The sequence below is a fragment of the Phaethon aethereus genome (genome assembly GCF_964289735.1).
Source record: "Phaethon aethereus genome assembly, chromosome: 7".
NCBI lineage: Eukaryota > Metazoa > Chordata > Aves > Phaethontiformes > Phaethontidae > Phaethon > Phaethon aethereus.
The window spans coordinates 30,245,724-30,258,609 of record NC_138583.1 but is presented as its reverse complement, the minus strand read 5'-3'; the positions used below and the strand labels follow the sequence as shown (position 1 = coordinate 30,258,609).

The following is a 12,886-nucleotide window of genomic DNA, read 5'->3' as shown; positions in this document are numbered from 1 at the left end:
ACACAAAGAGTGTGCAGGTCAACAAAAAGCACTCAAGGTACATTTCTTCTGTTGTTCTCCATGACGTATGGAAAAAAATCTTATATCCAGTATGCTTAACAATGTGAAAAATGTTTAGGTGATGTGGTAGAGGCTTATCTCCACATGCGAAGGCACACAGAGGACCAGCAGTGGGTGGGAGAACCCAAATACTGGCTGTCCCAAGAGAGTCGTCGGCCCCATGGCCAGTGTGAGACCCATCATAGCGAGTAAATGGAAAGGCTCTCCAGAGCACCTCGCAGACTGAGGGCTGTTACTGCATATGGGGCTTGAATACCTACTACGGAGTGGAAGGAAGAGCAACCTGGGATGGTAAGAGTAGCTGTGGGATCTTTAGAGAAGGGGAAAGGGATGAATCAATGTGGTTTGCGAAGGAAAAGTATGGGAAAAGAGAGCGATAAGGAAATAAAAGGATCCAGTCCTTTCTAAACCAATGCTGGTCTCGCCCTGTGGCCGATCAGCATCATCTGCCCTATCTTCTCCTTAAACTCTATTTCTAACTGTTTTCCTGGGTGAGAGGCTGTCTGTTCAGCATGCACGGAGGTCTGAGTACCAGCAGCACTGCAGTTAACGTGACCAACGCTACTGAAAACATACCAGTACGTGAGACCAGAACCGCTCTGGGCAGGGAGAGTGCGCTGCAAGCAGGCTGGCAGCTGAAGAACAGGGGCAGCTCTTTCACCGGCCGACTGGCTGCAGCGATTCACCCCGTCAATAGACACACTGTGTACTGCACTGCTGCACAACAGAAGCTCTTTCAAAAATTATGCCAGGATAAACACATGGCATAAACAATCGATACAACAAATAATGATCTGCAAGAACAAAGAGGCCAAACTTAAGGCCATCTGCACAATGGTTTTCCTAGGAGCCGATGTAAACCCAGCTTGTTTCAGTGATGGAAAGTGTCCTTTTTATTGTCTGAACAGTGGAAACTGTACTGAAGGAAATGCTTCTCAAAAAAAAGGTGAAAATAAGTTTCACCACAATACAACTGAAGTTTGGCATTTTTGCTTGGCCGGGGTAAGAAGAATATGTCAAAATCAAACAGAAAGTTTTCCTAAATGAAAAATTTGCTAAAGTACAAAAAGAAAAATGGCTAATGAGGAGCTCGTGGTCTTATTCATATTAAAAGAATGAACATTTGCTCTTTTCTGATGTACTACATAAACTTTGCTGAAACACGTTCGTATCAATCAATTTAACAGAAATAACTCCAGCTAGAAACGTGCTGCAGCTTGAAATCAGCCTTAGCCAGAAAGCAGTTTACTAAAGAAAAACCCATTCCTGTTCACCACATGGACAACTCCAGTATCACTTCACTGAAGGACTATTTAAAGACCCAAAATCACTGGAGTAAGGCAAGCACTCCTTTGGGTAAACACTAATCACAGGTAAAATCAACTAACTGTTTTCGCCACAAATAACGTTCCAAATAGACAAATCTTAAGCTCACAGTAATGAATAAAAGATTCTCTATGGACTACTTGCAACTGCATTCAAGTGAGAAGCATGCTCAGGACAATTATTAAATAAATTAGGAAGGTGCTGGGGCTTCGGGTTGGATTTTTCTTCTGCTTTTTTCCCCCTACCCTCTTTTTTTTTTTTTTTTTAATACTATGTTGCACTATAATTGCAAAGAAAAAAAAAGCAATTGAAGCTCAAAGTCTGCCAAGAAAGCAGACAGAAATTGCATGTACTAGCTGGCTTGACAATAAAAGATTTTGAAGTAGAAGTAATGCCTGTATGAAATACATACAGCAGTTTCTTTATAAATAGCCTTCACAAAACGATTAGTTACACCCTATTATGTAGTTTTTAAAAACTTACATTTTAAAAGGTTCTACAAGATAAAAATTTCAGACAACTCACATGCTTTTTTCAGATAAAATAGTTTATTAGGTCTCCCAACCACCTTCCAGTTAAGAACATTGATAAAATACAGCTAAGTGTACATCTCAACAATCGTTAAAAAAGGTGGGGTAAGCAATCACCTCTCTGTTGTTCTCATATGCATGGAGACTAAATGTTATAGTATGACAAAACTAAATATACCTGCTGAAAAACCCCAGCATTATGAAACGACTAATATTTTCTGCATCATGAGGCAGAATTATAGTCCTATTACATGGCCAACCTTGAAAGCCTGTTATGACAAGAGGACCAAGTTACATGCCCTGACTTACATAAGGCTGAAAATTCTTCTTGAACATTTGAAAAACAAAATACAGATTCATTAAAAAAATACAAAACTACACAGAAATTAACAGTCACATAGGCAGGGAGTATAGGTCAATAGCAAAGAGGCTTCAGTGTCTCCTACCACTAATTCACTCAGTGCGCAACACTCTCGAACAGCAAACACAATTTCTAATATAGCCTGGATTAACTCCGTGCCTGCCCATACTTAAGCAGATTGAAAATTATGAAATCCTTCACAACATGATAAATCCTGATCCAGATGACACAGCAAGAGGATCAAGACTCTTATGGAAACTACAAGGAAGAGGAGAATGCAAATATTAGTGAGACTTCAGGCTGGTGTGTCAGAACACTGGTTATAACCTAATTTGTAAAGAATAATTATCCAAAATCAGCAATGCTGGGAACAAGTTACAAACAGTTTCCATAAGTTTGGTAGCTATTCATCTCTTACTAGGTTCTCTGCTGGCAAAAAAAAAAAAAAAAAAAGAAGTTTAGTCTGTCTATAAAACTCTTTGGGATAAGTGTCCTGATTTTAGAAAAAATTAAAAACCAATTTTACAGTTGCAGAATCTTTTCCCTCTCTATGAGGTTTTAGTACATCACTGTAACAGACAACTAACACTTTTTGCTGTGCATTACTAACTGCCCATAAGAACAGTTTAAGCAGAGATACTTTGAATTATTACTGCACAACTATAAACTTACACAGAAGAGTTACTGAGTAGAAAGAACGCAATTTTAACATGGTCACAAGTGACTTACGTACCAAAGTTAAAATATTAATACAAGTAAATAATAAGCACAGTAAGATATTTAGAATTTGGAGAATGCACAACAGGATCTAGTTATGGGAACAACTCAAAAATACAGACGCTAAGCTCCACTGAAAGAAAGACTCAAAATCTGGTCTAAAACAAGCTTCAACAAGACACAACAGCAAAACACTTTTTATTTATCATTTATAACTGAAAGTAACAAATATAAATAAAATTAAAACATGTTCAAACAAGATTTTAAACATGTGAAACAAGTAGAAGAAACAGTCTTAGCAAGGGCTTAAGGCAGGATTTGAGGTGGGCAGTAGAATAAACCAACAGGAACCTCATGAACTGCCAAGAAAAAGGTGAAGTCTTGCACCTAGCACGGAATAACCCCGTAAAGCAGTACAGCCTCCCATCAGCCGGTGAGGGAACAGCTCTGTGGGGAAGAACCAGGGGGTCCTGGTGGAAACTGAACCTGGGCACATCTTGGATCATGCCCATTTTGAGTGTCAAACAAGTGTGCTCGCTCTCAAATAATAAAGGCTGAGCACCTACCAGGTTGCATTAGCAGGGCAGCCTGAGGGAAGCGATTATTTCCTTCTGTTCAGCATTTATGAAAGTTAAAATAATTGCAGCATTGATATTATTTAAAAAAACAAAACAAAAAACCCCCAACCAAACAAAAAACAAAACACCAAGCTGGACTTTTAACAAGCTGTCAGTACTTACTGGAATTATACTTGGGGCATCATCCCAATAAGCTCTGCAAGTAGATCAAAAAGGCAGGACTACTTAATCATTATCCTAAAGCCAGTCTGAAGAAAATGTAATCAGGAGGAATTTGACTAGCTGACAAGACAAAATTGCATCCCCACAAGAGCCTTCACAGGCATCAGAACCCAGACACCAAAGCTGAAGCCAGCCAAAATCAGGTTCTTCACCCTCCCTGCAAGCTCAGGTAAGCAACCAGAACTGCATCAAATAAGCAGTTGTTTTCTCTTACTCCTGGGGAAGCAGCACACACACATCAATGCCCATATTTATTCCGCTTCTGTTCACAGCTTCATGCTTTTATCACATTAGAATACAAAAATATAAAAATATTCTCAACTACTGTGTTTGCAGACATTAGCATGCCAACTAAGCCCAGGAACACAACTTGGTTTCCTTCAAACTGCTGAAATAGAAGAAGGGGTTCTTAGATACAAATAAAGTAAATAAATATTTCTCTATATTGTCAGGTCTGCTAAAAAAGGGGGAAATGAAATTCAGAGCATCACTGAAAAGCTTTGCAACTAACAAGTCACTTAATAAGGAGGCACTATATTCAGCATGGAGTGAGTAGACATAAACTAATGCAGCTGCACACATCTGGTTTGCTGTCTATGCTACTGAAAACCAAACAGGTGCAAGTGTTATGAAAAAGAGGTTCAAAGTACTGAAGAAACCACAAATGATCTAAATATTGGGTAGATGGGGGAAGGGAAGAACAGAAGAGAGTCTCAGAGACATTCCAAGTCTGGTGTAGGCAGATTCCCTGAATTACAATCTAAAAATATTTCCCTTGCAGAACAGCCCTGACCAGATTCTCCATAGAATAAGAGTTGCATTCACAGACAGAAAACACAATATTTGGAGTCAGAAGAAACTTGCCGAAACTACGCAAATATAATTTCAACCACGTTGACAATATTATTTCTATTTGAGCTGTGTGTGCTAAGACAACAAAAATATCCAAACCTGGTATAAGATGCAACCTTGTCTTTGCAAAGAAAATATTATCAACTTGATTGTGCAAAACAATTCCTTCAACATAATTTGGAGGAATGTAAGAAAACTGTCGATACAAGAAATGCAAAAGGCTTGTTTAAGGAACAGCCTGCAAATTGAAGCATTTGCTTGGCCTCATCCCAAGACAGTTCCTCTGGTTTTCATCCTTCTCATGCTGGCTGTCTGACTCAAAGTGTTCACATTCTTCCATTCTAATCTTCAACTTTTTGATCTCAGTGGAATGGACAATTTACCAGATATGGCAATGAAGCTGGAGTCCACCTTGTGAACTCGTTTCCACAATTATCCCTCCAGACTGTGTTCTGGCAAAGCTTCCACATGGAAACCTTTCTGTTAAGGTTTTATTTTATGGCTGCCACCAGAAATTCAACAGCCAAGTGAACAGGTAATTTCTGCTTTTGCACTTGGTATGTATATATATTCAGCATCTGCATAACAGTGACCTTTTAATCTAGGGCTGAGCAGCAGTAGAAGTCTGCTGATTGATACTAAATTATTCAAGGCAGTAAAGACACGGGCAGAGTGAGATACCGCAGAAAAACTTCACAAAACTAAGTGCCTGGGCAACAAAATGACAGATGAAATTAGGCATATAAAATATAAAGCAATGCATACAGGGGACCAGGGACCCATATCTAGCTTCATATATTAAGTGATGGACTTCAAACAATGCATTCAGAAGCAAAATCTGGAGGAATGATACACAAATCGTGAATGGCACAGAGGTAAGCATGACTGCTGACCACCTCTGTATGTGAGAACTAGAGTTCATCTGTCAAGAGCAACTTTCAAGGCAAACTTGTGGACCTTGCAACAGATGCAAAGAGTTTATAGGAAAAGAAATGCTCAAGCCCTTGGAAGAAGAGACTACTGAGAATTACTAAAGAGACAATCTGCACCAGACTCAAGAAATCAATGAAATGAAAACAGCTGGATCTGGGAAACCAGTCAGGTTAAGCCTCATGTATACATTTACCCTGGTTTTATGTAGATGTTTGCTTAGGGCTACAGTTGTAAGCAGGATACTGGGCAAGATGCACTCTGAGATTTGTCACCACTGGTAGGTAGGATGCAATTTGTAAGAAAGACTGTGTTCACAAAGAGCAATTTAGAATAGCCTTGCCATCAAGAAACTTGCATCAATGAATTCTCACCACTATACATAAAAACATAACAAAAAATTGCTTCAGGAAGGTGGGGCTGAGCTGATGCTACCAGGACTCCAATAAGCTACACAGGTTTTTGTGAAAATATGTGATGCATTTTCAGTAGCTCTCTGCCTTCTTCAAACCACTTGCAGCGCAGTTCACATGCTTTTATACCACACGACCAATCCTACCCATGAGGTTTCACAAGCGAGCTGCAGCAAGCCAAGCTGATTTTATTTAACAGCTCAGTGTGGGCAAAAGTAGCAGCCCTGCTCTCCCTGCTCCAGTTCATGCTCTCCCACTCCTCCTCCTACACCAGTTCCAGTCTTATCTGAAACTTCACTGATGTCAACTAATTAAAGTCATAGACAACAAAAGTAGCAAACCCATGAATATTGTTTTGTTAGTTTAGTGCAATAAATCAGCTCACCAAGGAACAGCTCAGTTGAAGGAGGCTGAAGGACTGAGCAGCTGGGAAGCTGTGAGGAGGGGAGTGGATACTGTTCCTTTCAGCATCATGGTGTTAAACATCAGCACAGCCATTTCATGAAAACTCCCCGTAATTCAGCTACTCTCAAATAGAGCTTTTGGCTAAACATGCAAAAAAAAAGGATTTAAAAAAAAAAACTCCACACCACTGAGTTACATGGATTTTTAAGTATTTTTAGATCTTATTCAAACAAATTTATTTATATTTGAAAATACAACAATGCATATCAAGACCTCAGCTTACCATGCAGTCTGTTAAAATTATTTCACTTGCATTAAAACTGTAGAAGCAATATATATTGCTGGAAAAGTGTTAAGAGAAGTCCAATAAATGACTAGTAGCAATGACGGTGCCTAGAGCCTGATTTTGCTGACATTCTAAAATCTACCTCCTGTCCAAGAGACAATGTTTTCTTCATTTTTTGGTTTCCTGAGCAAGTTCAGTTGAGTAAACTACTATTTAAAATTAAGAAGCCTTCTGAATATTGAAAAGACAGGAAACCGTATTGCCATCATCCTACCTATAATAAAGTAACTGGATGCAAGGGAATAGAGGTTACTGCATTCTGGAATAAAAAAAGACCAGAAACACACATATCTGTTTACTAACTATAGATAATAACACTTCCTCTTTCTCACTAAAATGTTTGTTTTAAATGCAAAGCAACTTTTGCCCCAGTGTAGTCACCTCATTTCAGTTTGTGTTGTCTAACTACTGAAGACAGTTGAAAGCCCAAAATAGAACCAGACTTCACATTACTTCCCAGCAGCTCAGTGCTGGTAGATTCACCTCTTCCAGGTTTTCCTCAAGACAATACACACCATAATAGGTCAGTTGTTCTAAAGTGGTCTCCAGGACCACTAAAAATCTGATCAACTACATGTTTTGCAAACAACATTTTTTTTAAATGTTTTAACTGAGCTCAGGCTTTTAAGAAATATTTTAGAGATAGTTTCAGGTTTTCCTAAAAGGAATCTATTTCTAGCAAGTATTCATACTGTATGCTTGCACAGTGAGCAGTCGATGTTCTAGACAAGCATTTCTAGAAACTTATTTTCAAATCACATGACCAGGAGTATAGTTTCTACGTGTCATCTATCAAACAAGGAACACTGCCATAGGATTGCAGACTATCAATTAAAAATTTAAGATAGAAGAAATAACAAGGGGAGATTCTGACCACCTCAGAGTCACCTAAACACTATGCAGACCAACAGAATTTGCAGGGAACATTAACAAAAGGCATGAAAGTAAGTAGAAAACAGAGAAAAATAAAGAGTTATTTGAAGAACGCTCAGTAAAATATTAGTTTGGCATACAGAGTTAACAGTTTTCTACAAAAATATGGAAGATCTAGTTTATTCAGTCTAGCCAACCTAGACTCCACAAAGATGTCTAATGTAATAGCATGTAGAAAATAACTCGGAGACTAATTTAGTAGTGTAAAAAAAGAGTACATTTCTACTAGGATCTCAGGGTTGACCTCTGGCAGAGAGGGAGAACAGAGAAGGCAAAGAGTGCAGGTGTCTTAGGTGCTCACATATCACAAGCCTAACATAGTTGTGATATGATCCTGATGCACAGGCAGAGCCATCTCCAGCACAAAGAAGGAAACTCATCTGGAGCGGTATATTCAAACTAATCAAGCATGCTCAGCGTTCAAAACATAAGACAACACAGAAAATGGACAGTAGGGTGACAGAAGGAATGAAGATTTTATGCAAGGCTAAAAATTGTGATCTGAGTAATAGCTGGGAGAATATGAGTGCTGTCTGCACATACAATGGGAGAGCAAATGTAAGCAACAGAGGGAAACTGCTGCAGCTAGGAACAAGGAAACATCACTGACATCAACTATAGACATAGTGGGTGTTGGGAGACAGCTCTCAAATATCAGAACACTTAAGACTCCAGGACCTACTTTCACCTTCTTTCAATGACAGTAGAAGGAAAAATTTTTTTTTTTATAAGGCTGGAGACTAAAGAGTCCTAGAAAAGTAATTAAATTGAATGATTGCTTACAAATCAGGTGACCCATTATTTTAAAGTAATGAGGTCCTAAAGTTGGAAAGCCTTTTATAATTATACAGAACAGATACTTTTGCGTACAGTGGTAGTGAAAGCCACCATAAATCTCTGGCACCAGGGTAAGACTTCAATTCCATCACACTCAATGCCGGCTCTTTGCTGGAACAGTAGCAACATCCGATTTCAAACTGAAGTCTGGGGTTTTCTTTTTTTTTTTTTGTCCAGGGCAAACTTTCATAGCACATCTACCTCTAAAAGACAAAGTAAACAATACCCAGGATTCTCCACATAGTTGCATACCAGATTGGGAACATGAACACACAGTAGCTAACTGCTGCAAGACAACTCAGCAGGTTGTCAAATTCAAAGCAATTCAAGCTTTGAATTTTCAAAAATACTAACAAGCACACTAGCTTACCATCAGAAATGTGAGCCTTAGGCCTCGGAACAATGGAGTATTTTTAAAAAGAATTTGAAATGTTCAGAAGATAATGGCCTCATTTTACTTCCCGCTTTGCAGCACAAAAATTTGTGTTATTGTTATTTATCTTGTTATTTACAAGCTGATAATATAAGAGTGTTTGCTCGTATATAGTAACTGTATTATAAACATACAGGGGATTAAAATCATTGGGATTTAAAAGGCAAGTTGTTTTTGTAAAGTGCAAATGTAAAATGTAGAGAGAAGTAAGAAGTGTTTAAAGAAACAGAGAAATTTCATTGGAAGGTAAGAAATACATTTCTTAGCAGTTTCATTTTTCAGCTGTTGCCAACTCAAACATTTCATCTTTCTACTAGAACAAAGATTCATGAAAGTGAGTAGAAATCAATTACAAAAGTGAAACTATCTTGTCTGTTTTTACTATTTGAGGAAAAAGGTTTTCAAATGCCTGTTCTGTACGCCTTGGCAGTCATTTGTGTTACTTAAACTTAGAAATCCTTTAATTAATTTCTTTTTCAACTGACTCAACCACAGGCAACATAGAGAAATTTACTTTGAATAAAAAAGGATGCTGTTGAACATGGTGATTTCCCTTCAAAATTCTTCATAAGGGTGACAGTCGTCTTGCATTTGTGCTTCTAAAATGCCTTCCACAATGAGGTGCTGACCCGTAACAAGGAACATGGGCATTATCACAATACAAATAAAGGCGTGACTAACTTCTGGATACAGACATAGAAGTAAAGTAGTTAATGTTCTCAAGCTAGGGTTTGATAAAGAACTGAGAACACTGCCTGTGTGTGTATCAAGACAAGAATAAAAAAAAAATACAAAGGAAAGACGCAAGTCACATATATTCCTTCATGATACGTAATTACTAAATTTCTCCACAAAACTGTTATACATGATCTCTTTCAACACTATCGTGAACAAACATATACAGAAATTATATACTTCAATGTAAACTTCACCATAAGAATTCAACAAACAAAATGTTTAAGAAACAAAGAGGTTCCAGCAGCAACAATAATGTCTGCAGTATCACACACACCTACGAAAAGTTTCTAAAAGGAGCAACACTAAACAGTGGAATGCAACATCTCACAAAAGTTTTTTCTTCACACAGTAGTATTAAATTTAAATGTATGCAGTACTATCCGCAGTTGAACCTCAGAAGCTGACTGTCTGCTAGATCACATTTAATAACTGAGCCACAAAGAGACCCAGGTGAAGTACTGACAACTGTGTGATACAGCTCAAGCTGCTAAATCGGTCACAATTTCTTAACGTATATAGAAACATGTGGTGTGTTTGGTTGGGGTTTTTTGCAAACATCAGCCCCATCATTTCCAGTATGACTCCTTTGATTAGTGAAAGTTTCAAAGAGGCTGTTGGACTTAAACTGAAGCGTCAAAATAGGTCAAAATTAGAATTCCTTAGTTCTCCCAGGGGAAATTCCCAGGACTGCCGAGATGCTAGTGCCAACTCAAAAATCATGTTCATCAGAAAACATACCACATTAACTGTTTAATATTTGCATAGCAAGAAAGTGTTTCTGTCGCTATAGTAGAATCCATTCCAATAGCTGCTACAGGGAGCCAGATTCAGAACAAAAAATGACAGCCTCACCACATTTTTTCACTGTTACTATGTACAGAAGCTGTCTTTACTAGACACTGCTGGTAACATGATTAGCGGTTTCAGACGTGCACAGGAGTTCCTGCTATCAAGAACATGTTATCTTATGTATCTTTCATATAAAGGTACAGGAGAAAGAGGCAAACACTGCTGGTTTGAAAAAGGTCTCTTAGGGATCTGAACAAGAGCATCTCCCAAGCTTTGCAAAATTAGTGAGCATAGGGGCCAACTTCAGTAACACTTCACACACTCACGCACTGGCTTGGTTAACAGGAAAAAGTCCCACATCAGCTTTTAAAAACAGGGCACAGGAATTACTACTCACAGTGTTACGAAGGCTTTTACAAGTTTTTTTCCACACTTGAAGAAAGTTGAAGCAGTTTCTGAACTGCATGAAGTTTATGTTCCTCCTCTCCCTAAAGGGACTAAGCTATGCTTGCATTTTAAAAACTGGTGTTACATAGAAAAAACCCACTGATGGTAGAATCTCCCTTTTATGAGGCACATACATTGTTTAAATATTGCTTGAGAACAGTCTGATCATAAGATGTTTTCCATGAATCAGAACATGTTATTAACAACTTTGGAGTTCTTGATGTACAGCTATTCCAGACATTTTTTGTAATAAACTATTTGAATTAATAAGCCACTTTCATCCTATTTCACCATCTTTCAAACTCTTCTAACAATGTTTGGAAAAAACAAATATTATTCATTAAAAAGTCATAAGAATCATCAACCATGCATACAACATTAATATATTCATGACTTATAAGAGGTAGAGGCTTTCACAAATCATTAACCTACATTATTAACTGCTATGGCATCCAACAGCTTGCTCATGGTAATAGCATGTACCTACCTTTTCTACCTTGTATTACCATGGGCACACCCCTCTCTAACATGCCCAGAATGTGTTTATAACTTGCAACAGTTCATAAATGATTTAAAAATAAATCTTAAAATGAAATATGCCCCATCTGGGCTCTGAAGACACAGTCTGAAAGCACAAGGCAAAGATGAAAACAAGTTACATCTGATTTTAAGATGACAGATTAAGAAATAGGGCTTCTGTTAGGTTTTTTCCTATATATATCTCCAAGGTATTGATAACTCTCAATATAAGCTAACATTGCAGTAGTATGATCATGAGCACAATTTTATGAAGCTTTACATGGAGAAGGGCACCTGGAGAAGTGGCAGTTTATGTATACTTAACTGAATTGCAAAATGAACATAAGCATAGAATTAAACTTTCAATCAGTGTAATTGCTTACCAATTTCAGCAGGTAGTTGCTTGATTTTGTTCTCTCGTATGCTAAGCATGGTGAGTTTTGACAAGTTTTTGATATCCTTTTCCACAGTAGTTATACGATTAAAGCGTAGGTAAAGAGTGGCGAGAGAGCTTAGCCTATACACCACCGAAGGGATTTCTCTAAGTTTGTTATGTCGCAGGTCAAGCATGCGCAGTTTCTTCAAGTTATCAAGAGAGTCAGGCAAACTGGTAAGTGAGTTTTCACTCAGGGCCAGTGTCATCAGGTTCACAAGACAGCCCACCTCTGGCGGTAGGGACTGAAGTTTGTTACTGTATAAATAAAGTTCTGTTAACTGCGTTAGCTCTTTGATAGCTGATGGAAGCATGTGTATAGACCTCTTGGACAAGTCCAAGCGCATTGAATTCTCTTCCCGGCATTTATTTAGCTCTTTGATCACTTCAGCATTGCTGGATTTTTTGCGGGTACCTGTGGCTGGATTAGGTCTTTTTATCGTATTGTCCACTGAAAAAGCTACCCCAGGCTGTGTGCTACTGGAGTCCTTCTTTCCATCTTTGGCATCTTTCCCTTTGGTCTTAGGCTCCTTTTCTTTGCTCTCTTTCCCAAATCCTCCAGAGGCTTTGGCCTCCTTCTCCCTTTCTTTTGACGATGGAACTTTTGGATCCTTCTCTTTACAGTCCTTTTCTTTTCCCAGATTACTACTCATGGTGACTCAATGTTTAGCAAGCACCACATGAAATCTGTTTCTGAAGTCCACAAGAACAATTCACTGCTGAGGCAACAAGGATCCTTAAAACACGCAAGCGCTGAACCAAGGGAGGAGCTTTGGAGGTGTGATACCCATTTGCTACATATTGGTTCAGAAGGCACTCTTTCTTAATCCTGGTATCAGGAGATTCAGCTGTAGAGATTAGAAGGTCAAATGTTCCGTATTAGTATTTCTGTAACACAGAGAGGAGAGAAGAGAAGCCAAAGTTAGTGCTGAACATTTCTACATCAAGCCTGTGCTCACAAACTCGGGTTAATGATTTGTTCTTCTCTTCAAATGTCAGTGAAAAACCCCGTGTTAA

General features: G+C 38.4%; 1 protein-coding gene across 2 annotated transcripts in view; it reads right to left on the bottom strand.

The window, feature by feature from the left end:
- The window catches only part of SHOC2 (SHOC2 leucine rich repeat scaffold protein), a gene marked incomplete at its 5' end in the record, with an annotated part of 38,968 nt that extends 26,446 nt beyond the window's left edge, over positions 1-12,522 (bottom strand). For both annotated transcript variants that reach the window (XM_082002558.1, XM_082002559.1), the window contains one exon: positions 11,820-12,522. In XM_082002558.1, the coding sequence (XP_081858684.1) occupies positions 11,820-12,522 (703 nt within the window). The remainder of the gene's footprint in view (positions 1-11,819) is intronic.
- Between the last annotated feature and the right edge of the window lie 364 nt (positions 12,523-12,886).